This window comes from Ixodes scapularis, unplaced genomic scaffold (assembly GCF_016920785.2).
Source record: "Ixodes scapularis isolate PalLabHiFi unplaced genomic scaffold, ASM1692078v2 PGA_scaffold6__148_contigs__length_123643588, whole genome shotgun sequence".
NCBI lineage: Eukaryota > Metazoa > Arthropoda > Arachnida > Ixodida > Ixodidae > Ixodes > Ixodes scapularis.
Window position 1 is genome coordinate 115806769 of NW_024609881.1, and position 23681 is coordinate 115830449.

General features: G+C 42.6%; 1 protein-coding gene across 1 annotated transcript; it reads left to right on the forward strand.

Annotated features, from left to right (window-relative positions):
• The first annotated feature begins 581 nt into the window (after positions 1-581).
• LOC8036463 (dehydrogenase/reductase SDR family member 4) lies at positions 582-23340 on the forward strand. The gene is made up of 9 exons (XM_029990945.2): positions 582-897; positions 6702-6879; positions 8553-8630; positions 12657-12680; positions 13070-13140; positions 15021-15072; positions 17756-17890; positions 20934-20989; positions 22909-23340. The coding sequence occupies exons 1-9, from the start codon at positions 761-763 to the stop codon at positions 23021-23023; spliced, it is 846 nt and encodes a 281-aa protein (XP_029846805.1). The 5' UTR covers positions 582-760; the 3' UTR covers positions 23024-23340.
• The last annotated feature ends 341 nt before the right edge of the window (positions 23341-23681 follow it).

Genomic DNA, 23681 nt, shown 5'->3' on the forward strand with positions numbered 1-23681 from the left:
GCGCAGCTGTCTACGTATAGTCTACTTGTCGCTGCAAAACTTCTCGGTGTGCGTTCTAATTTAAAGAAGAAAATGCATACATCAACTGAATGATCTGCTTATAGCAGACATTTCCTTGTTTGTGTTTAAGAAGCGTATCATAACGTAAACCGACAGACCGTAACTGCCATGGCGACCGTGGCGACCAAGAAATGAAGTAAGCGTGACGGTAGATTATGATAACCACCGGCAAGAACAATGCTAAACCAGAAATTAGCGTCACGCTTATTCGTACAGCCACCCTGCCGTAGCGGACTGGTTAAACCGAAGGCAACGTAGCAACGGACTCTATCAGCGCGCTTTGTTACAAACGAAACCTCATTTGCGCGCTCGCTCAAAATCAATCAAAATCCGTTCGAACGTAATTACTTTACGTTTTATGAACATGCGACGCGCGAAAAAGGCATTTAAAAGTAACGACCCACTCCAGAGTTTGTTGAAAAGCCGAGCTTGCAGTTGGTTTGGTCGGTTTGACCTCGAAATTCCGCCTTTGAACGCCATTTCAGGAAGTGTCAAGTACAGTCACAGACCGCAGCGCGAGCAAATGGCGTGGCGGTCGCGAACGCGACTCCTCTCTCCATTCATTACGTTCGTGCGACCTCCAACAACTCACTTTACTTTCACTTCTCGACTAACAAGTTTCTTCTCCCAACTCCTCTCGGTTCCTCGGTCAAGCTTCGTGCGATCAGCTGTAAACGTTCGACCCGCAGTGTAAACAGTCATGAGTACGGTGAATATGCTGTCGAGGCTGGCTCGCATCCAGACTGTGAGTGCACCGGTCGCCAGATCCATGTCGACTTCGACGCCTTCCAAACTCCTCGCAGGGAAAGTGGCCATAGTGACCGCGTCAACGGAAGGGTAAGTGAGTGACGAAATCTTGTAGTAATGTCCACGAGTTCCTTAATTTCTTTTGGCGAAACCCGTGGAGTTGAGTCATCCTGTGCGCGAGTACTTTCTCTGAAAGCACCGATGTCGCGTCCTTCATCGGCTCTAAAACCGCTCCTACCTGAAGCACATGGTCGTGAAAGCGAACGTACAATTAATTACACACGCTTTTAAGATTTCAATATCGACCTCAACGAGCTTAGACACCCATAAAAATACTTGTGTAGGAGATAGAACTGTATAAACGGGAATAGATATGCCGAACTTGGACTCAACGACAAACGTCATGTGATGCTTGAACCCGTGTTATCTCCCTGAAAAAGTCTTCTCTCTGATATCCCTGATAAGTCACTCCTTTTTGATTTTCTTTAGTTAGTTCAAGGTATATTTGGTTGTATTACTCGTACCTATGCTCCAATTGACAAAAAAGATAGAAAAAAGACGTACGGAGCGCCTAGGAGCAGCTATGAAACCGGTGTTATTACAATGCGAAATTAAACGATTCAACTCGCTCACTTTTCGCACACGTATAGCAAGGGCGTTGTGAAACCATTGATCATTTACATATCCCCATGAAGCGTGGCGCAGCGACTTGTTAAGTTGTCACTTGTCACTGCTCCTTCCTTGACAGTGTTTGGCGAGTGCCGGTACGGGGAAACGCCTTCCTTGTAAAAGCGCTCTCGTGGTTTCATAGAGATTTTCGAAGTGTGTCGTTGAAACCTCTTCGTGTGTTTTCGTTCACGGTCGTCGTTCGCCGATCTCGGGTTTTCTAAATGTTGAAAAGTACAGCAACTCGCGACTGCACCTAAATGACGTTTTTTTTTATATTATTAGTTATTTAGAAGGGTTTAAATTTGCGCGTTTTTTTGCATAAGCGGTAAAAAATTACACAGTCCTGTTTGCCAGTCTCGTAATTCGATAGTTCAATTTAAGTCTAAGCTCCGATTTACAAAAAATTACTCGGGTGCGAGGTGGATCTAAGCTACTTTGAATAAATCGCAAAAAATGATCTTGGCATACCACTTAATACACCATAGAAGTGGGACTAGGTGGTGAATTTTTTCTATCAAAATATTAAAGGAAACCTTCCCTAATCAAAAGTTTCAAAGAAAAACCAAAAGGTTCCAATGGCGTAATAAAAACAGAAAAGAAAAACGAAAAAAAAAAAAAACGAAAAAGGACGGGACAGGGTCGAACACGCACAGGACAAATGCTAACGCCTGTCATGTGTGTGCGTTTTTCTCCGACTTCGTCCCGTCTCCTTTGCGGTTTTTGTTTTTTGTTTTCATTATGTCGATCAACCAACTAGCCCAGCAATCCACTATTCCAGGGAAACCTTCTTCTAAACCATTTGAATATTTGAGTGGACGAAGGAGTGAATTATGAGAGCAGGCTCAAAACGATTTCCTTTTTCTGGTTTCGATAAATCAAACTTCCTAATGTCCCGTAACAACGTTTTTTTTTTTTTTTTTTTTTTTTTTGTGCGTTTAACTTTGATTTGAAAAAAAAAAAGCTTAACTCTTTTTATCAACAGGGTGTTAAACTTTTTACCAATAAAAAAAAAGAACACAAACTTGCAATGGCTGTAGTCAATGTAAATTTGTGTTTTTATTTTTTATTGTTGGTAACATCGGATTAAGACAAGTTTTCCCTTCGATATATTCATAAAACAAATCCTCCAGCCAGCCTCAGGATGAATTACAGAATCGTAGCGGAGAAAGCTGATTTTTTACGATTTATCTTGAAGTAGGTTAAATCCATTGAGACCTTGGTGTGTACTTCCACTAAAGTCTATAGTGCCAAATCTAGATGCCAGTCTCGTAATGCGACAGTATAATTTAAGTGTAACTGATGCAGTTTATGTTGACAGAAATCTTGTTATTTTATAGAGGCAGGATATTCCCACGGTGGCTTTGCAGCACGCTTTGACTATTTAATGATTACATCATGTGGCATGGCCTTAAATGGAGTTGCTTCAAGGTTGCGAAGTAGCTGGCCATGCGCGTTCTCAGTGGGTTCTAAACTTCTGTCCTGGAATGTCAAATACATTTTCTCTTCAGTTATTTACTTAATTAAAACCTAAAACTTGAAGGGCAAATGTGAAGTTTCTTCAAGGTTAGATAGAATGGCGGTTAAAATTAGTTTGCTCCGTCATATTAATTTTTTTTTTCAGCGCTTTTAAAATATGTTTTGCTTTATCTTTAATCAATTGCGTGGGTCACATGGATCGATGCCGGTTTGAAGGGACCTCATAGATTTACTACAGAGGTGTTCGAAGCTGCTGCATTCATTAATTCTGAGTATGAATACATGAAACGTACAGAGTCAAAAGAAAAACAATTAAAAACTGGGTTTGTCTATATGGAAAAGTGTTCGCTAAACCTTTTGTCTCAATATCATTAGAAAATCGTTGTGGGCTATTCTGGCGTTTACTACGAGTGAAAAATTTATGAAATGGAAATTAAACAGAATTGGCTTTTCAATCTTCACTTCATTTGGCCCAAATAAGCGCCACAGTTACATATTTTATTAGTGTACACGCAAATCATAGGGAAGACATAGTTTTTGATTTTTCTTGATTTGCTCAGGTGAGCCAATCTTTCCGCAATTTTGGCGGAAGCTTCCACCAATTTTAGGCAGCTCTGTAGTAAATCCTAGCACGACACGTTAAGAACCCGATTTATGATGTTTTTGTTAAAACACCCCTTTGACCCGCAAAATATGTTAATATTTTCTACTCTACGTTGTTGTGCTTATCCGTTGACCCTTTAGTCCGAGAAGCTGACCCTTTAGTCCGAGAAGCTGAAATCTGCGTTTTTATTTTTATTTTTACTCACAGAATAGCGGAAGTGGAATATTAAAAACAACGTATTGGAATATTTTGAGATTCTCATTTTCAAAAACTCTGGATTCAGAGCGGGTTTCATTGCTTAGCGGCTGAAAGCAACACCATCATAACCCCTAACTTTTACCGAGGACGTGTTCCGATTCCAATTTTTTTTTTTTTTTTTTCGTATTAAAGTTTTAGGGGTTAATATTTACAGCCATACTGTTTAAAGGACAAATAGACCGCGCTCATATGAAATAAAGCATTCAAATCAGTTGCGCCGTGGCACAGGAAACTGATACATTTCGATACCGGCGTGTCCGGAATAAAAGATAACCGCGTTTACCACGTCGCAAAAGTAAAGCAAACGTCGTCGAAAACCCATACTACGAGGGGTTGTAGCGCTAGCGGTTGGGACCGGATTACAAAGTTTCAGAACTTTGCGTTGTCTGATTATTCAAAAGTGACACGCGGTTGTCGGAAATTTTCAATGAGAAAATGGCGGCCAACGCAGCTGCCCCCGATTACGCGGAGAAGAATGTCGTCTGCAACCGCGGAAACGGACTCCGTTTCCTCGTAGAAAATGCCCAGAAATAGCTCGTAACTTTTAAACAAGATAGGGCGCTAGAGGCCCTGTCTCTCTGGGACTTTATTTTTCATCAGTTCATACAAAAGAAGCAAATTACCGCATTTTTTTCCCCCGTTCCCTACGATATCGTGTCGGGTGAAACTGAATTTTACGATTCTGTACATTTGGTTGCAGCAAAACAACTGTTCAGACCTCAGTATGTTACGACGTTATAAACTTTATAGGACATACACATCCCTTTGTCGAACTGGTGAGGAATGAAGTTTAGATCACTCGCTCTTCTGTGGGCTAGTGTTCGCTGTATGGCTAGCTGTTGTTCCAGCACGAGCGATTCCTGCCTTCGATGGCGCTTTATGCGTCTCGTGAGGTCCGAGCGTGCACGCGCTGTCGAAGCACGGTGAAAGGCAGCGGCGCGTTCTAGAGGGGTCCATATCACAAGAGCGAATGACATTTTAGCGAACGGCGACATTTGAGCGAATGGTCGTTTTAGCGAATAACGGGGGCGCGCGTTAACCCATCCGTCGCGCTGCGCTTTACGCCGCTTCGCGGCGACAGTCTGCGGCAACTCATTACAAAAATATGAACTCACTTGGCCCACCCGAAAACGCCGCTTCGCGGCGTCCAACTATTCGCTAAAGTGTCATTCGATGAAACGTGGGCGTTCGCTAAAACGTCATTCGATCAAGTGAGTGCCTCCCGTTCTGGAGATGCCGGGCGTTCGAAAAAGACGTCCCAGCCTTCGCATCCCTTTGGTAACCAGGAGTTCGACCCGATGACTGACTCACAAAACCTGTCTGACGCGTGTGTGCTCCGTGTAATGCCGCGTTTCCTCTTTGCGAGACGCGCTGCGCCGCGTCGTCCGTGAGAAAGTCCTTTCCTTTTTAGCCTTGTCGATACCCTCGGCTGCCTCTCTACTATAAACTCGAGTACCCTTTCGTGGCGAGCATTTCACGGACAAATTACATGTTGCGCATTCTCGTGAAACTGGTTTTGGCTCCCCTGGGCAATCGAACCGAAGGCAACATGGTGGCCTTGTGTTTTTTTTTTTCTTCTTCCTATTGTTTTTTTTTTATTGTAAATTATTTTTCACGTTTCATGTTTATCTTTTTTTCTTTCGTTGACGGGGTCATCTCTTGTTCTTTTTCCAATCAATCTCGTTGCTGACGGTCAACATGTTTTCGGGCCTTCGAAACGCACAAAGCAACTGCAGCCATCCTTTTTTTCTTTTTTCTAGGTTGTGCGTTTGTTGTTTGCGATTTGTGGCTTGCGAATTTTTCTTTTATCATATGGAGAGACGTTTGGTTCGTGCAATAAAAAAACTAGTGCTTTGACCCCCAAAAATAGCGAGTCATTGTGCAAAAATAGTGATAAAACTAAAAGAAAAGAAGTGAAGTGATAAGGATAATGCGTTTCAACATTATTCGGGAGTTTTCGTAGATCGTTTTCGCCGTCCCGCAACGGCTCTCCGCAACCTGCTACGATACATACCCGGAACTCTACAGTCAAGGCCATGGGCGCGCAGGCGCAGTAGCGGCTTCTTCGTTGCGGAGCGCTTAGGGGAGGGAGTGCATGTATCAGCACTTCCTCAGTCCTTTTATCAGATAAGGAATTTCAATTCATCTCACGAGAAGTTTGAGTATACAAGCAAATGGTTGCTCGGGTGTATATATATATATTTGTTTTTCCGAATAAAAATTCAGTTGAAAGTAGCGCATCGTTTCGTCTATCCCTTCGGTTGTCCTTGTTTTCTGGCGCTTTTCGAATCTAAGAATCTAGGAGAAACGCGGTCTACGAAAACCTCCCTATGATCGGTTGCTGTTGCGCAGCAGCGGCAGGATTCAGCAGCCGTGACCGTTGCACCAGATAGAGCACAGAACCGGAACCGCTCAGGCAGCTTGCGACATGTTTGCAGTCATAAAAACTAAACCAAAAAAATGAAATCCAGATTTCCCTACAAACGAGAAATAAATACTACACTTGCACGCGGACGTGGTTTTCGAAATTGTAACCTTGTGACAACTTCTGGTAGAACCAGTAAAGTTATAATTTTGGTTACAGAAATGTGTTATTAAAAAAATATTTTTGCAATTTCTGTGCATTTTCTAAAAAAAAATAGTTTCTTAATGTGTTTTTTATTTATTAACAATAGATGTGGTTGGAGTAATAATTTGCAATATCATCTACTTTCTACAATCACTTTATACATAATTATAAATAGAAACGGCACTAAAAAATTAGGGTAATGCTTTGAGATGTTTGTACTTTTACTGATTTAAACAAAAAAGCACACATTGGTTGGCACATTTCATTCATCTGTTTGCATGCAGAACTAAACTAATCACTCTGAACTGGATTGTATAGGATTGGCTACGCCATAGCCGAACGGCTAGCCCAAGACGGTGCCAAAGTCGTGGTCAGCAGTCGCAAGGAAGAGAAAGTGAAAAAAGCTGCAGCGCAACTATCATCCCAGGGACTCGATGTCATAGGAGCCACATGTCATGTGGGGAAGGCAGAAGACAGGGCCAACCTCATCAAACTGGTAATATATAACGAGAATTTCATTTTTAAATGCTTTTTTACTACAGTTGCATTTTGGCATATTGTTTGCACACATTTACAGTCCATTCTAATAGGATAATGTGCCTGCAGAATTTGTTGCAATTACATTTGCAAAGGAAACTACAGAAAGCATGCCCTAGTTTTTATTCAGCGTAAGTAAATTGAGCATTTCAGAGAGCTTAAACTGGGTGCAAATGTGATGCTAGCAGTTTAGTACTGGATGCCAAAGTTTCACAACTTGACATAATTTATTCCGAAAGTTAGAAAATTGAAAAGTTAAAAATAATTTTTACACTGTCTTAGAAGATAGCATTCGACAATGGCAGCAAGTGCTCTTTTTTTCGGCAAGATTTTTTTTTTTTTTTTAACGCAATGATGTGATTATTGAACTTTTGGCTATAAACTGTGCTAAAGCGTTTACCCTGTTACATTCTGCTACATTTCGCCACAATTAAATAAATTTGCTGCAAAAGTCTGCCAAAACTTAATTTCTCTTGATCAATACGGTAACTAACAGCTCAGGCATTGCTACACTCATGAATCGTTACGATAGGTATGGGGGAGTTTTCAAAACTTGCAATTATTGCTTTGAGTAAAGCACTATTTGATTTGATTTTCGTTTGGAGCACTGACGGACAGCTTGTGAGATTTCGCAATCGCTCATTGTTCTGGGTCCGTTCCGACGGGTCAACTAGCTCCGTTGAGTGCGTTCCACCGTTCACTGGTGCACCATGGAAATGCAATACCCACGGGTAGACATTGTAACTCCGCATATCTGGCTTTGCTACGGCGCAGCTGCGTTTCGAGGGGGAAAACTCTTCTCCAGAGCGGGAAAGTAGATACATAACATCTATGTTTTTTTTAAAGTTGATGCAATGCGAGACCTTTTCAGCCCCAATTGCATGGGCGCTGCCATCTTGGAATCATGTTACGCAGCCACCATAAAGTGGCTTCAACTTGTCGCTCCGCTCTCCACTCTGCACCTTGGCAAAGGCATTGATTTCATATTCTTCAACGTGTTTCACCGAGTTTCTTGCCTTATTGTGTAAAGGGCCGCCCGAAGCTTACGCTTACAATTTAATTGCCATCATAATGTGCACCACAACATCTGCAGTTAATTTTGTAACACACATTTTGACTATTTTTATGTCTATCACCATTCATGCTCATGTTTGATTACTTCAAATATTCGCAAAATGAGCCTGCACAACTTCGGTACTTGCAGCCTGTGTTTATTTATGCAGTCCGCCAGACATATTTTAAGAAGGCAGTGTACCTTTTGCTAAATTACCCAAGAATCAAGGAGTATGTTGTGAGTGTAGTTATGCGTGTTGCACATAATGGAATAAGCAGCAGTAACTGTTAGATAACAGTACCCATACAAATGGCTCTATGCACATTTATTTGTCAATGCCTTATTTTGATTGTATTTACTTTAATGTTTTATACACATAAGGCTAGTGCATGCAGTTCATGTATGCAGCTATGTTCCTAGCATTCTCCTTTGATCTTTAGTTCTAATATGGCAAAAGGTGTACTATTAATGAGGTCCGCACGACTTGCCACATTAAGAAGACGATTTATGTAGTCTGTCCGAATCACTATTCACTGATATCGACTCTGTGAACTTACGCTTCCTTTGGTTGTCTGCAGGTGATTGATAAGTTGGGAGGTATCGACATCCTTGTCTCCAATGCAGGCACCAATCCAGTCATGATGCCTGTTCTGGACGTAAGTTGCAATATGGCATTCGCAAGTCATCTAGACCCTTTGAATCATTCTCCACGTCAGGTCGCAGATGTGTTCATTTCATTTTGCTCGCCCAAGTGACGAGAAAGAAATGTCTCAGCCAGATGATATTTTTAGCATACCAGTTTCTCGTAATGCTTTGACCAACCTTTTTCAGTCGGCACTGATGGAGTAGACTTGTAGAAATTCCATGTAATGGGCATACCAACATTACAAAGATTGGAGAGAAAAGAAAACAAGCTGATTTTGGCATTGGAAGATTCTGCTTTGTGCTAGTATATATTAATGTAGTAAAGAATGTTTGTGGTAGACTTGTAATGCTGGTTGGTACAGGCATATGATATGATAATAGAGGCTTGTTTTTTTAGAGAGAGGGAGAGAGACAATAGTGAGTGTTTGGAGAAATTGTTTTCACTTTGGAGGTTTTACTTTGAGAATAAAAATGCTCTGCTCTGTAAATGCTAGAAAACTTTCCAGAGGTGTATGCCATAGATGTGGGACTTTAGGTTTAAGAAAGGGATAGCTAGTCAAAACGGTTAGTCTGGTTAGCATTTTCAATGTTTATATGTAATTTGTATTGTGACTATCAGATACTTTTTGGAGCATACATTTCTGAAGTGATCAAATGATGTCTGAATTTAAATCACTGGACATTTACGGTGCAACTGAGGTGTCAATATAAGGTTATAAAAGCTGCTACATGCTTGAATGTTTGATGGTATAATAGTTTCCAATGCATCAAGTTCATATTGTCTCATGTTACAAGTAGCAACCAATATTTCTGTCTTGCTGTGGTTACAAAATGTTCAGAGGAAAGGTAATTTTGAAGGCAGTAAGAATGGTTAACATTAGGTGTGTATCAATGTGACCACACATAATTTAAGTTTGGAAATGAGACTACCGATTTAGACGCCTTGCTTGCACAATATTTTTCTTGGCTAAAGCTAGTCTATCTTGACAAGCTTGTAAGTTTATTCTAGCTATAAGTATTCCTTAAGACCGCAAACATAGTTTACCCTCTGCTAAGGTCTTTTGTTTCTAAAGAATAAACAATAAAAAATATAATTTCATTGAGGAAAACCCCACATTACAAAGAAGCGAATTGGACAGACATGACAATTACTTTTAGGAAGTCTCCGTCAAAAACAGTCCTTCAGAAGTATTTCTTGTTTGGCTTACTGCCTGTGCCTCATTACAAGATAATGAATCAAACAGACATGGTGGTTGGTTTTAACATGTCTGTGTCACGGATCATATGCTAATGCCTCCTTAGACCATTGTTTTAGGTGAGCCTTCTGAGAAAAATGCTATCTCAGCTGTTAGGTAAGGTCACACAAAGAATGATCTAGAGGAGTAAAGAGTGGAATCAAATCTACAGGGTGTTTACCAACTTGTAAAACCAGAAATTGTCAAGGAATTTGTTGAGTCTGGAAAAGTCGGGGGAATTTCCACCCTCGTCAGCATAGTCAAGGAAATTGAGCTTTCCTTTCTCTGAACGTCAACAAAAGACATGTGTGTGGTTCAAGATAATAAACAAAGACTTCTAGATGAGGCAGAATCGTAAGCCTCTTTCATTCAAAACGAGGTAAAATTTCTGAAGCTGGGAAACAAAAAGATAATGGTTGAATCGCATGGAACCGCGCAGAAGTAAATCAGCAATTTTACACCTTCACACTTGCGCTTGTCGTCAGTTTCGACTCTTGAGCACTTTGGTACACTGTGCTAATAGGCATTTATTTTTGTTTGCAACCTTTAAAATGTAAAAGTTAACGTTTCGGCGGTCTTCCGCCTGGGTAGGTAAAAATTAAGCAGATAAAAGGAACTCTAACCGCGTTTTACTAAAACGAAGGTCCCGACGTTTCGAGGCTGCAGCTCGGCACCTTGATCACAGGTGACTGATTTTTGGGCTGTGGTAGATGACTTGCTCAAACTTGTTTTCCCGGCGCTCCCCGCACGACACCCCGCAATCAGGAAACGTAGGTGCAAGAAAGTTTGTGGCACTCCTGGAACACGGGACGCCGCCCCCCTTTCCAGCCGCATGTGCGTCCCAGACATAAAGGGGACAAGTGGGACTCGTGCCCGCGTTCTTCGTAAATACGGGATTACCGTGACTCAGAAGCCCATCTTGACCGTCGGCCGCCTTCTCCCTCTACCAAAGGATCGACCACCACGGGAGAGGGCACAGGGACTCGAACACAAAATCCCTCACAAGGAGTGCGCCGGATCGTACATTGGGGAAACAAAGAGCCACCCTCATGTCTTGCGGGCATTGGTACGGTGTCCAGAAGAGGGACGTGCACAGCAGCACGCTTGCTGAGCATGTAGAGAAGATGGGCCACGTCGTCGGCTTTGGCGAAAGCTCCGTCCTCGGCACGGAAACAGACTGGCAGAGGCGGATTTTGTTGGAGTCGTGGCACATCCAAAGGGCCCAAAACAATGTAAACCGGTCTGCGGGGACACTCCATGCAAGCACCTACCTTTTTGGATTGCTGGGTGTCGCGCGGAGAGCACCAGGAAAACAAGTTTGAGCAAGCCGTTCGCCACACCCCAACTATCAGTCACCCGTGATCAAGGAAGGGGTCGAGCTGGCCTCGAAACGTCGTGACCTTCATTTTAATAAAACGCAGTTAGAGTTATTTTTATCAGTTTAACTTTTAAAATGGTGACACGTCGACGGTTCACTTTTAATGAAAAACAGGTAGGGGTGTTATTGCAGCATGTTGCCAAGGGACTAGCCATAACTTTAAAACTCATCTTAAGGACTTAAGTTTGTGCAGTGTTTTATTTAGAACGGGGAATATATTCAGCCAAAACAATATAAAAAAGTAGACTGACAAGTTGAGGTAACCAATGCTTGGTCACTTTGCTGCGGGCCGTCAGATGTCTATGGTGTTTTTTTAGGCGTTACGGACTATTTATAAAAAAGCCAGGCAAGCTACTTTAGTGCGGTCTGCGCAGATAGGTTATATATAAAACAAGAGGTAATCGTCACAATAAATAAATTGCCTAAAATTTTTTAAACTTCTTAATTAGTGAAGATAAACCCGGTTCTAATTGGAAACTTGCTAAGTGTTGTTGAAGACCACGAAATCAGTAAAATTGAGAGACTTGGGGTGTTTCGGAAGTGCAGTGGTGCTCTAAACTTACCACTCGCCCAACAGGCACAAGGCTATAGAGCTGCTACGATGCACCACCGCAGTATTTTCGTCTCTTATCATACGTGTTTTTGCACTGCCGACCTTCCACCCCTTGCTTGAGCGGTAATTTGAGCGCACCACCGCACCTTTCACACGCTCACTCTTTCTAAATTTTCCTAAGTTAGTGGTTTTCGATGACGCTCAGCAAGTTTCCAATAAGCAATTATAAGCTTATCTGCACAATAAAAAATATCATCAACAAATTTTAGTTAAGAGACTTAACTTGACGATTAACCACTTATATTACCGTAAAACAGGGAGCAAGCACCCACTGAAAATTTGAAGATAATCACGAAAAAATAGGGGGTGTTTAAAATTTTGGTGTAGGGCACTTAGGGTGGAATGGGTGGATGCACAGCATTCTATGGTATGTACGCCTGGCCATATAACCCATCTGCACAGATCACATTAGTGTAGTTCTCCTAGCTTTTTGAAAAGAATCCTGTAAACATAAAAATACCTAATAGGAATTAGTGTTTTCATATAAAAGCTGCACTTCAGACTCACCCTTTCCCCTTTGGAGTTGGTGAGGGAATTCAGATAAAATAGTCGGGGAAAAATCGGGGAATTTGAAAATGCCATTTTGGTAGACACCCTATAGTCTTAATGGCTAAAGAGTTTCTCCGAGTTCATTTGGCTGAAAATGTGCTGGTGCCATGTGGGGATAACTGTGAAAACAACAGAGCACTTTTTTTTTCTTGAAGCTGCAGATTGTGCACACCTTTTTTGTGTGTTTGTTCAGTAGAAATTTGTTTAACAGTGTGCACCATTTGCACATTGCACATTCAATGTGTTTTTTTCTTCATTCCAGACACCAGAGCATGCCTGGGACAAGGTGCGAATTCGTTCGACAATTCATTTAAATTCCGTTCACATCTGAGCTTCTTTCATGAAACAAAAAAAAAGAAAAAAAGAAAACTGATGTCTCAAAGAACCAGATCTCTTTTTTCTATAAACAAGCTTATGGAAAGGAAAGAGTAGCTTCATTCCTGCTGTCACACCAGGGACACAATCTATCATATCATTGCAGCCCAACATTTTGTTTTAGCATTAAAAGCTGCACGATCGTCTTTATATACAAATTAAAATTTTATCAGCTTCACTGTGTGTCACCACTGACAGCTAGCACGTAGTCATAGAGCAAAAATCTTACATTTGGGATCCATAGGACAAAACCTAAGGCTTGCCTCTTATGATCGCGTGTCTAAAATATTTTTCTCGCAGATATTCGAGACCAACGTTAAAAGTGCATTCCTGTTGACAAAGGAAGTCGTCCCACACCTGGAGAAGCGTGGGTAAGTAGCCTCGTCCGAGCCGCCACTTTTTAAGCTGAGACAACAAGGAAAGGCTTTGCGGAATGTGTTTGCTGAACCTGCTATTGGAGGAAATGGTTCTTGCATGTCCTGGCATCACATGTACTCTGCTGCAGTTGAGCTGCTTAACCCCTTAACCATTTTTAGTTTTATGTAATTTCTGACCCTCAACTGCTTAATTGTTGTCTTCAAATTACATTTGTTGCTTTCAAAATTATGTTTCTAGCCACAAACAGAATGGGAGCAAAACTCTAAAAAATACAGTGCTGCCATTTGTTGGCCGAGCCACAAACTAAGCCATGAGCGAGCCTGGTTCGTCCAAAACGGTTGACTGCACGAACTGGGGAAAGCAGACAAGCTATACTCGTCCTGGGCGGTTAAGGTGTTGAAGGTGTCGTACAAAGAAAATCGCTTTTCATATTTTTAATTATCATGGCGTCGGACCACTGAGCATCTATTTCAGCGGAATATGTCATCAGTACTGTTCTTCCTTTACAGTTAAAAAACATCTCTAGTAGCACACTTAGCTCTATGAATGCCCTTAGAATGTCCTAACCCTCTATGGATGTCCTAGTGGACATTCATATGTCATTTGTGCTGTTTGGGGTGTTTCTGGAGTGTCTGTGTGCTATGAGTGGTCGTGAAGAGGACTAAAACAAAGCTTGGCAAGCATGAAAGGCACATTTTTCTTCCTTTTGCTTAAATAAAAAATTAAAAGCGATCGAACCATTGCACGAGTTCATGTGCCATTTTGTATCACGGTGGCACATGACGAGTGACAATTTGGGTGCACATAAATGTTCACCGAGCGTTGTTTTGATTTTGGTTACGGCCAGAATAATGGGTCCAACGACGACGCAGCCAGCAGACTATAATTATTGTTGAATGTGTGGGTGGCACTCTTCCAAGTTGTTTTGTCTTTATTTTATATTTCAAGTTTGCTATCATGCTCGTAATCGATCCGACCAGCTGACTGTGCTACCACCTCTTGGTTACGTTATGCGCTGTTCAGGAATGTGGGCTTTTTATTTGTAGGCAGTTTCATCGTTTTTACAAGTAGTTATGTGTCTTAAAGCGACAATTAGCTTGTCAGTACGTGTTAGTATGCTTAACCATAAAGCAGGTACCTGGATAACGGTTAACATAATGTAGCAACCGCTCACCCATCTCAAAAATGACGCCGTGTCACCATCATTCTAACCGTCGCTCCACAAAGGGTTTCATTGTCTATCGACTACATAGATACTTTTTGGCTGATCTATTTGGCGAAAGGGTTATTTGTTGTCAATGTCACGCACAAAAAATTTTCTCAATCTTTTTTTTTAAATCAAACTTTTGGAGGGGTGAGTAATTGTTTAGGAGTTGTGAAGTGTGCAAGGTTTCAAAGTTTGAAATCCACGTTTATCGACGTAAGTTCCATAATTTTTGTTTCATTCTCTTTAAGTTTGTTGACGCATAGTATTGTTGTACCCTTTGTGTAGATCAGGGGTTCTCAAACTGGGTTCCGAGGAACACAGGGGTTCCACGAGCTGGTCTCATGGGTTCCACGAACACCGAAATTGCAACCCCCCCCCCCATGTCGCATGCTGCCCGGAAGGACCATACAAAGCACTTTCATCTCACTTTGTACTGACATTGCGATTGATATGGTGGGGATATTGGGAAGCAACACAAGCAAAATTGCCTGCAATTGTGCATCTGTTGCTGCTCGGTCGGCAAATATGGAGGGGGGGGGGGGTTCCGCGGCAGTTTTTGAGGCTTCCTGGGGTTCCGTGAGGCCAAAAAGTTTGAGAACCCCTGGTGTAGATGGATGTACGTAAATGGATTCTGCGCATAACCAGACTTTTTTTTCTTCCTTGCAGCGGTGGGTCCATTGTGTATGTTTCGTCCATCGCCGGTTACCAGCCCATGCCCGTGAGCCATCTTTATATTTTATTTCAAGATTACTGCGGTCGCGCTTTTGATATAGTGACACGCAACAGCACAAGGAACCGAAATATAGTGTCAAACGTTGGTGGCACGATAACATAGCCCCCTTTCTTTTTTTTTCCTCCCCCATACACTCACATCTTACTATGCTTCTCATGCTTTTAAGATGTACTGCAGCCAGAGTTAAAGAAGCCATAACTCGTAGCTTTGGTATCTGCTCCAGCTGTGCAAGAGTTTGTGTAGTTGAGGTGCGTCCTTGAGCAGCTCACACTTAATCTTTGCCGTAGTGCCGGGCGAGATAGAGAAAATGACATTTGGTTTTTCCGGCTCGCATAAATAAACCATGCATTGCAGAAACCTGAAACTCCGTGAGAATATGACGCCAGCAGTGGGGATATAATGCTAAATTTTGAGCACATGACATTACTTCAATCGGAAGACACAAAAGAAAAACAAACTTTCTCTAAGAGCCTACGTCCAGCTAAATTTGTCAGCAAGAAAAAACAATATCATCCTTCTAACTGACAAGTTTGTTTCACCGAAGCAAATGCTACAGGTGCCCACAATCTCGGATAGGGTACTTCCAAAAATTTCTGCATGCAACACTGCGCGCGTTGCATTATCGGACCTCTTTGGCCATGGAGAGCAGTGGCTTGGTTTCAGTTTTGATTGCCCCGTTGACGAAGGACTTTGAGGAGACATTGGAACAGAATGATTAGTCCAGCATTCTTCTTTCCATCTTCTATCGTAGTTCTGTGTTTACGTGTGTATAAACCCTGGCGCATCGGGAGCCATAAAAAATGTGCAGCAGCATTATATCCGTAGTCGAAAATGTGAGCACTGCATTCGGTCGTGACGGGAAGTCGCAAAGCGAAATTTGAAATTCAAAACCGTAACTGTTGCCAACGGGTTCCCAAGATGCTTTACACGGCACGGCTACAGTGCACAAGAATTACGGGGTAATGTTGGCACGGAGCGGCTCGTGTAAGGTGCGTGGCATAGATTACGATAGGTGTTAATTGACATCAGCTCATCTCTAGTAGGGTCAGGTCGGGCACTGCGCGGCAGTTTTCTTAGCATAGGGCACATGCACCACGTGCAAATGCACATATGGCACCATATTCGGTCTGCAGCGACTTTCTGCTCTACCGTGACAACTGCACCGCCGCAATTATTGTCTACACACACAGCCTTGCAAATTCTCATTGTTGACCCGCGCGGGCCCAAACACTACCCTATAATCTAGTACACTGTAGCGCTACGCCGCCAGGATCGCCTAGATTTTGCGAGAGGTCTGTTTCGGTTTGATGAATATTAGGCTTAGTTGGAGGTCGGCTCATAGAGAAATTTTGTTTTTCTTTCGTACCTTTTGGTCCAGGTAACATGGTGCGCTCAATCTTCAGCATCCTATCACTCCCACTAGCGTCACATTCTTGCGGAGTTCCAGCTTTCTGCGGTACATAACTTATTCAGTGGGTCGAAAAACCAGGTTTCATTTCCTCTATCTAAACCTGCACATTTCCAGGGTGTATGTGAGCACTATTAGTTCATAAATATTTTGTTTTAATAAATAAACCAATGAACAGATTGCAGTGAAGCTTTCCACAAAGCTGTTCTTGGGCAGTGCACTTATAGTATAAAATTTCATGACCAGGGAAACAAATTTAAGTCAAAAACTTCTATTTTTTTTTTCCTGTGCTTCGAAAGAAAAACGGTAAAAACCGTTTGGTTAATGGTCCTACTCACGGATGCTATCCCACTCTCTGGAATCTGCTGGACCTGCATTAGGGTTCCCATCTCAAAGAAGCTTCTATGTTTTTGCTTTATGTCGTGCCATCAGTATGTAACGTTATCAACCAGGTAATTTTTATTGTTTATTTCCAGTGCTTTAGGTAGGTAAAAAACAATTCACTAGGCTCGAATTTGTTTACTAAGAATAAGTTTGAATATGATAAATGAACCACCTAAAGACATTCTTATGAGGAGGTGCATTGCACTCAGTTCACTTGGTTTATTTTTACAGACATTTTTGTGCCAAAATAGCAGTCGAAAACTCTCCGAAGTGGTAAATCAAAAGAAACGCAGATGTTACCAGCACCATTCACTGTAGATATGGGCGTGTCTGGGAGAAATGTTAACTGGGCTTTTCTCACCGCAAAGAATAACTTAAACGCATTGGCGAATGCTCGGTCACCTCCCACCAACAGCTGATGTGAGCAGTTGGGGACGGGGGCCGAAGTGTCGGAATTGACCGTCATCCGATTAAAAGGTTACAGGTAGTTTCCGGAAATTCCTAATGAGAAAACGGCCACCCACAAAGCCAGCAAATGGATGGTGACGAATGGCGTCTGCTACCGGAAACTGGCCTAATTTTCTCGGTCGAAATTTCAGGAAGTCACTTGCGACTTTTTAGATTGAGGATGGCAAGTTACGAAACTTTGGCGTCCGGTCTGACTGCCTGTGGCACGTTTGGGTAGGGACTGAGCGTTCAGCGATGAGTAATCTATTCTTGCGGAAAAAAAAAAAGACACGAAATTAACTGCAGGTTAATTTCGTGTCTTTTTTTTGCCTGTACAAAGTTTCGAACTGTAGCCTGAAAGCAAACTTGCACGGCTCTGTAAAAAAAATATCAGAGTGCCTGTTCATCGCTTTCCCACACCTCCAACAGCTGCTGGGAGCCTACTCGGTGTCTAAGACGGCCCTCCTCGGCCTGACGAGGGCGGTGGCCGACCAGGTGGCGCCACTCAACATCAGGGTAAACTGCATAGCTCCAGGCGTCATCAAGACCAAGTTCAGCGAAGCCGTAAGTCTAACCCGCAGGAGGAGTTTTCTTTTGGTAGAACTCCGCGTAAAGCCCCTTCGGCTTGACCGTCCACGGAAGCTTTGGCACCCTAGAGTAGGGAGGACGCCGCGACGACAACGACGCTCGTCCTCGTTCGTACGTTTTGCCAGAACGTCTGCGGCCAACTGCCGGAATTGCCATGTCCGACAATGTGACGCACCGGCTCCCGCGATGCCGTCTGTTGCCACTTGGGACCACTTTCGAAGCGCGTTCGGGATAGGACGCCGGTAATTGGTCGAAGACGCATTACAGGCGCCGTACATCGACGTTTGTCCTACAAGTATAGCGACAGATGCACCAATGCGCGTGGCATGTGCCCTTTCCAAGACGCGTGCCACCCGCTCGCATCACATGTCACGTGAGTTTGCACGACAACGGTTGTTGGTGCTCGTAAAGGAATGCAATGCAAAGGACATGGAATAAAAACCAGTTGTATGAGGAGTGGCTTGAGGAGGGCACTGATGAACGTTGAAGGCTCCTTTGGGTGCCTCGGACGACATGCTCAACAGCGCGAGCCACAAGCAAGGCAATCTCTATGCCACCACCGGCATCTCGCTGAGCAAAATCTGAAACGTTGCCAGACACGCAAACAAAATTCCGCCAATTGCAAAGAGATCCCATGCCAAGGTGGGTAGTGTTTGTGCGGCGTGACGTTGTTACTATGTGATGTGCATCCTGGGGAGCAAAATGAGGGATTTCTCCCCCTTACGAATAACCCTTAAAGAGGTGCGAATTGTAAATTTTATCTATGGGGCTTTAGTTTGGCCTACCCTAGGTCCTCTTCTGTGAAAGCTTAAAAGACCCAGTTTGCGAAGCCTCTGCTTTCTACACTTTACTTCAACGTGGTAGTATGACACCCGTGGCCGTAGTAAGAGCTTATAACTTTGGCTCCTTTGGTGTCTGTTTATGTGGCTGGAAGGAATGAACCCTTTTGGCAACTGTAGACCCTTTCAACGATTACCTTGTTCTCCTCGGAGCTTTGCACGGACTGCAATACGGGGGAAAAGGCTGCGAAGCGTGCATGTCTATAATAACTGCAAAGAGTTGCTTGAAACGTGGGTTCTCAAACCAGGTACCCAAGAAGAGCAGAGGTTCCCCAGAGTACCTCTGAGGGCTACCAAGGCCTTAAAATTCCCTCGACCACCTCTGCTCCTAAGGGAAGTGTTTTGCTAAAGATGAAGCTTGGGCGAGTTTGTATGACATACAGTGAAACCTCGTTATAAAAAGGTTGAAGGAGTGGTCGTAATTATTTCATTATAACCATTAGTTTGTTATAGCCACTGTCCATTTCTTCCCACTATTAGCAAGCAAGGAGAATTATGATTATTTTGTTATATCCACTAGTTTGTTATATCCCATTTTGTTATAACGAGGTTTTACTGTATCTGAAAATCAAAACAGCTCAAAGGATGAAGGACCAGATGAAGCAAGACACAGACACAGCGCACACCAAGTGTTTTCAAAGTTTAAGCACTACTGTTGAGACCACTTATAACGAAGTCAACAAGAATCGGAAATCACTTCTCTGTAGCCGCTATTGCGTCATAACCGACTTTGGTTACAACGAAGTGCAAAAGGGAATGGGAAATCGTGATTGCTTCGCTGTAGCCGCTATTCCGTTATAACAGCCTTCGTTATAACCGGTCTTAACGGTATTGCAGCAGATCTAGGCCACTCTTTGATGTGTAGATATGGGCCAAACACTTTGTAGTTATATGCATTGGTACTAACAAGGTTGTTAGGCTTTTGTACTGCTTCACTGCATCATTGCCAAAACCGGAAAGGATTCTTGCGCTATCAGTCTTGGTAGATAGGGGCTCCTTGAGATTGAAGAGTTTAATAGCCTGGAAGACAGTATTACATATCTTACAGACTTGCTAGCCTGATTCTGTCTTTTGTGCATGCTACCTTGCTGCATTTTCAGTTCTACCAAATGAAGGTGCGATTTTGGAAGGGGTCTGTAAAACCTGAATTCTCGTAAGAATGGTGCTATGGTATTTTTTATAAATATGCCTCGGAACACCACAAAATTGTTGCAAGTTAGTTCCTCGTCTACAAGTGAAATTGATGGCGTTGAGCAGAGATGCAAATCCACACTTTATGGAAGGCATGTTCGAATAATGGATTTTGAGTTTGAAGCGAATAATGGTTTTGGCCGAACAATTTCGAACATAATATCGAATAGTTTCCCCGAGCCTTTGGTACTCCGTACTCCATGCTTAAACGAAAACTCATCTGAACGCAGAAATGTACTTCCCAAGCTTCCACTTGTCTGTGTTTAAGCTAATTTTAATCTAGCTATATTTATGTAGTGGGCCTCAGAAAGTTTATTGCCTACATTGTAATGGCAAGTGAACGATGCATTTGGCATAAAATTAAACCTATAGAGATGTTCAGCGATACCCAATCGGGGAGATTTATAAATCTCCTCGGTATATGCAAATATCTTTTTAAAATCTAGAATTTAAAAAACAGTAAAAAAGACAATCATGAATTATGAATGCAGGTTGTCAGAGAAAATATGTGAGAGTATGCTAAGCAAAGGCCTAGCATATTCTCTCACATAATAGCCAGTTTAATTTTGAAAATTTTACTGTAGTGTAAATGTTAACATTAAAAAAGTTTGTTTCCTTCCTCCTAAGCTTGTGACTGCAATATTGACACTTTTGAAGTTTTGACCACGACGCGTTAGCCTTGTTGAGCGCGCAACACCCACGGAAGCTAGCTCACTAGGTGTTGCTTCTCCACAGCGCAGCGGTGCTCGGTAAGAAGCACGCTTAACCGGGCTAGGCCGCCACTGTCAACACGTGGAAAAATACGGATATTAGAGTTTATCTCGAAGTGAATATAAAAAAACCTATTGTTCAAGACAATTATTAGAAAATATGAATATTTGCACCACACTACTTAATGGGGATGCATCATTCATATTAGACGCTTGCATTCAAGATGACTGCGTGAGCTGAGTGTCTGTTGAGTTATGTTTTGCTCTTTCTCAAAACAGCTCTGGAAGGAACCTTCCATTGAAGAAGCCATCCTGTCACAGGTGCCAATGAAGAGGTGAGATGTTTGCATCATTTTATTGACTGATTCATTTCAGCTCAGTTGCACTTGCTTGTAAACTGTGCTGGAGTTGTAACAGCGATGAAGAAATGTGACAGCTGCATTTAAATATGAACAGTAGTGTCACTATGGTCTCATCTCTTATTCTCGTTTCGTGGTTGCCTATGTACCTGCTGTGAATAACCATATTTAATACTATTACATGTTTGGGGGTACGTTTTCAGTCTTTATTTACGTTTTAAAAGTTTATGCCATCGAATCAAACCTAACAATAAAGAGATGAAAAAGTGAAAACGTAATCAAGCTGATGAATGACTTCCACACTTCAGCCCAAGACGAGGCAGAACTTAAAATAAGACATGCACACACACCATCTCAGATTGAGATGGTGCATGTCTCAAATTGAAGTATGAAGATTTAAGAGAACATAAATTTGAATTTTGTTTTGGTTACAGATAAAATTTTATTTCAAAACTACCATAAAATATGGGGGAGCGCCTTCACACTTTCATTGAAAACTTGGTTAATCTACACATGGGCGCTTGTTCGGTAGAATCGGGTGCTTAACGTTTAACTTGCAGAATTCTCAAGTTTATGAAATGTCAATAGTGGGCACTTGAATGAAGTGGGTGCTCCCGTGGTATTTTAGGGTAAGTATGATATGGCAGCTTGTAATGGCCATATAGCGAATCTTTTGTTGGTTTTTCCTTTGAACTGGACAAATAAATGACATAAAACAAACTAGGCATACATTGTTAGTTGGTCAATATATTAATCGCCCTTTCGAAAGGCGAAAACACGCCGAGGAACCCAAAGGAAAGAGCATACACTTTTTTGTTGCCAGTTGGGAATGCTTGTCTGTACGAAAGCTCGCTCAATGAAGAACATCTGCAATGTTTGCGGGCGTCGTTCGTCGACCTGGCGGCCTACCACGTGCAACTATGCGTACGTCGTTATTCTAGAGCCACTGAATAGGCTACGCCTCAGAATAGTGACACCTCGGTTGCTTAAAAGCATAGCTGTCCGTCGCCTGAAGCCGTACCCGAAATCGCAGGAAATGCTTTTACGTCCTCCAGTAATGTTAAAGGACACATGCAAAGGAAGAAAAAACATTTTTTTAAACAGCTTAGATGGAAAAAGGATATCATGAAACAATTTTACAACAAAGAAAAAAAAAATTTAGAGCTATATTTACGGCGCTATACGAATTTGTAGTTGGCGCCCGCGGGTGCCGCGGAAAAGTGGCCTTTATTTGTCACGTGACTGGTCCATATTTCTCACGTGGTGCTTGCGCTCTTTCAAAAGTTTCCTGTGGCCTCTAAAAGTAGCTTATTCATCTTTGTTTGAAGTATAACAAAAAACTAAGATGAATAAGTAACTTTTAGAGCCCAAAGGAAACTCCTGAAAAAGCGCAAGCAGACGTGATAGACCTGTGCGCCGGTCAGACGATGGTGGCGGCGCCCCGAAGCAGACGAACTTGTGCGGCGGCGGCGACGGCGGCGTGGAGAAACGCGTTGAAGCGGTGTTCGCACAACGCTCAGCGTGCGGCGGCGCGCGGGCCTACCATGTGACCAGCAGCGGCTCCCGCGAGCGCCAACTACAAATTCGTATAGCGCCGTAAATATAGCTCTAAAAATTTTTTTTCTTCGTTGTAAAATCGTTTTATGACATCCTTTTTCCATCTAAGCTGTCTAAAAGAAATGTTTTTTTCCTTTGCATCTGTCCTTTAACAGAGTCCTCAACAGAGCCTTGTACCTATCTCAACATAACCTTGCATTGTACCCAAATCTCGGGAAGCTCGCATTTTCGAACCGTTACCCCACACTAGGCAATACGATGGTGGAGTTCGGAAGACGTTCGGCAAATGGAGTGTCGGTACCCTGTAGCCCGAACGGCGACTCTTTTGCTGTCCTCAGGCTGGGAACGCCACAAGACTGCGCCGCGGTGGTCTCTTTCCTGGTGTCTGAAAACGCCGGATACATCACGGGGGAGACGCTGCCGGTTGCGGGAGGATTCTTCTGCAAACTCTAAGACGCGCGCGGAAGCGCGTCCGCATTTTAACCACGACGACAGGGTGCTACATCTCGTTAAGTTTTAATGACAACTTCTTTCTCTGTTTAGAGTTTATGTGCAGGTGATGATGCACTCCAGAACATGTTGTTAAGTTTTTGTTTCAACTTTTCTTTAATTGATTACTGTACACAGTACCGTAATGAAATTGATAAAATGCATCGAGGCAATGTCCAGTTTAGTCGTTGTTTTGTTCGAGGAGTCATCCTGTCCAAAATGTCTCTCCATAATAAAGTGTTTTAATGTGTATTCGGGGTTCCGAATATGTTGTTTGTGAAGCTGTTTCGTTGTTCTTTTTAATGAAACTTGGCTTTGTTTGAAATATTTCACGAGCAGACTATAGCAAAAGAGTTTTTTTACATACTCTAGCGCAGATGTTGGAAAACGTAAAGTTATACGAAAGCACAAACTTGTTCGTTGTGCTTACGAGCTCCCTTCTGGCTTCCATTTCGAAGTGGTCGTGCTTGCGACAAAGCCCGATGCAATTGAAGTGTCGAATTTCGGGCCTGATGTGCCCGCATGACAGTAAGTAGATTGATGAAATTTCAGTTCCCTATCATAGAAGTTTATACATGCGAAGAGATGACATAAAACTCTATATACGAAATGACATCAATCA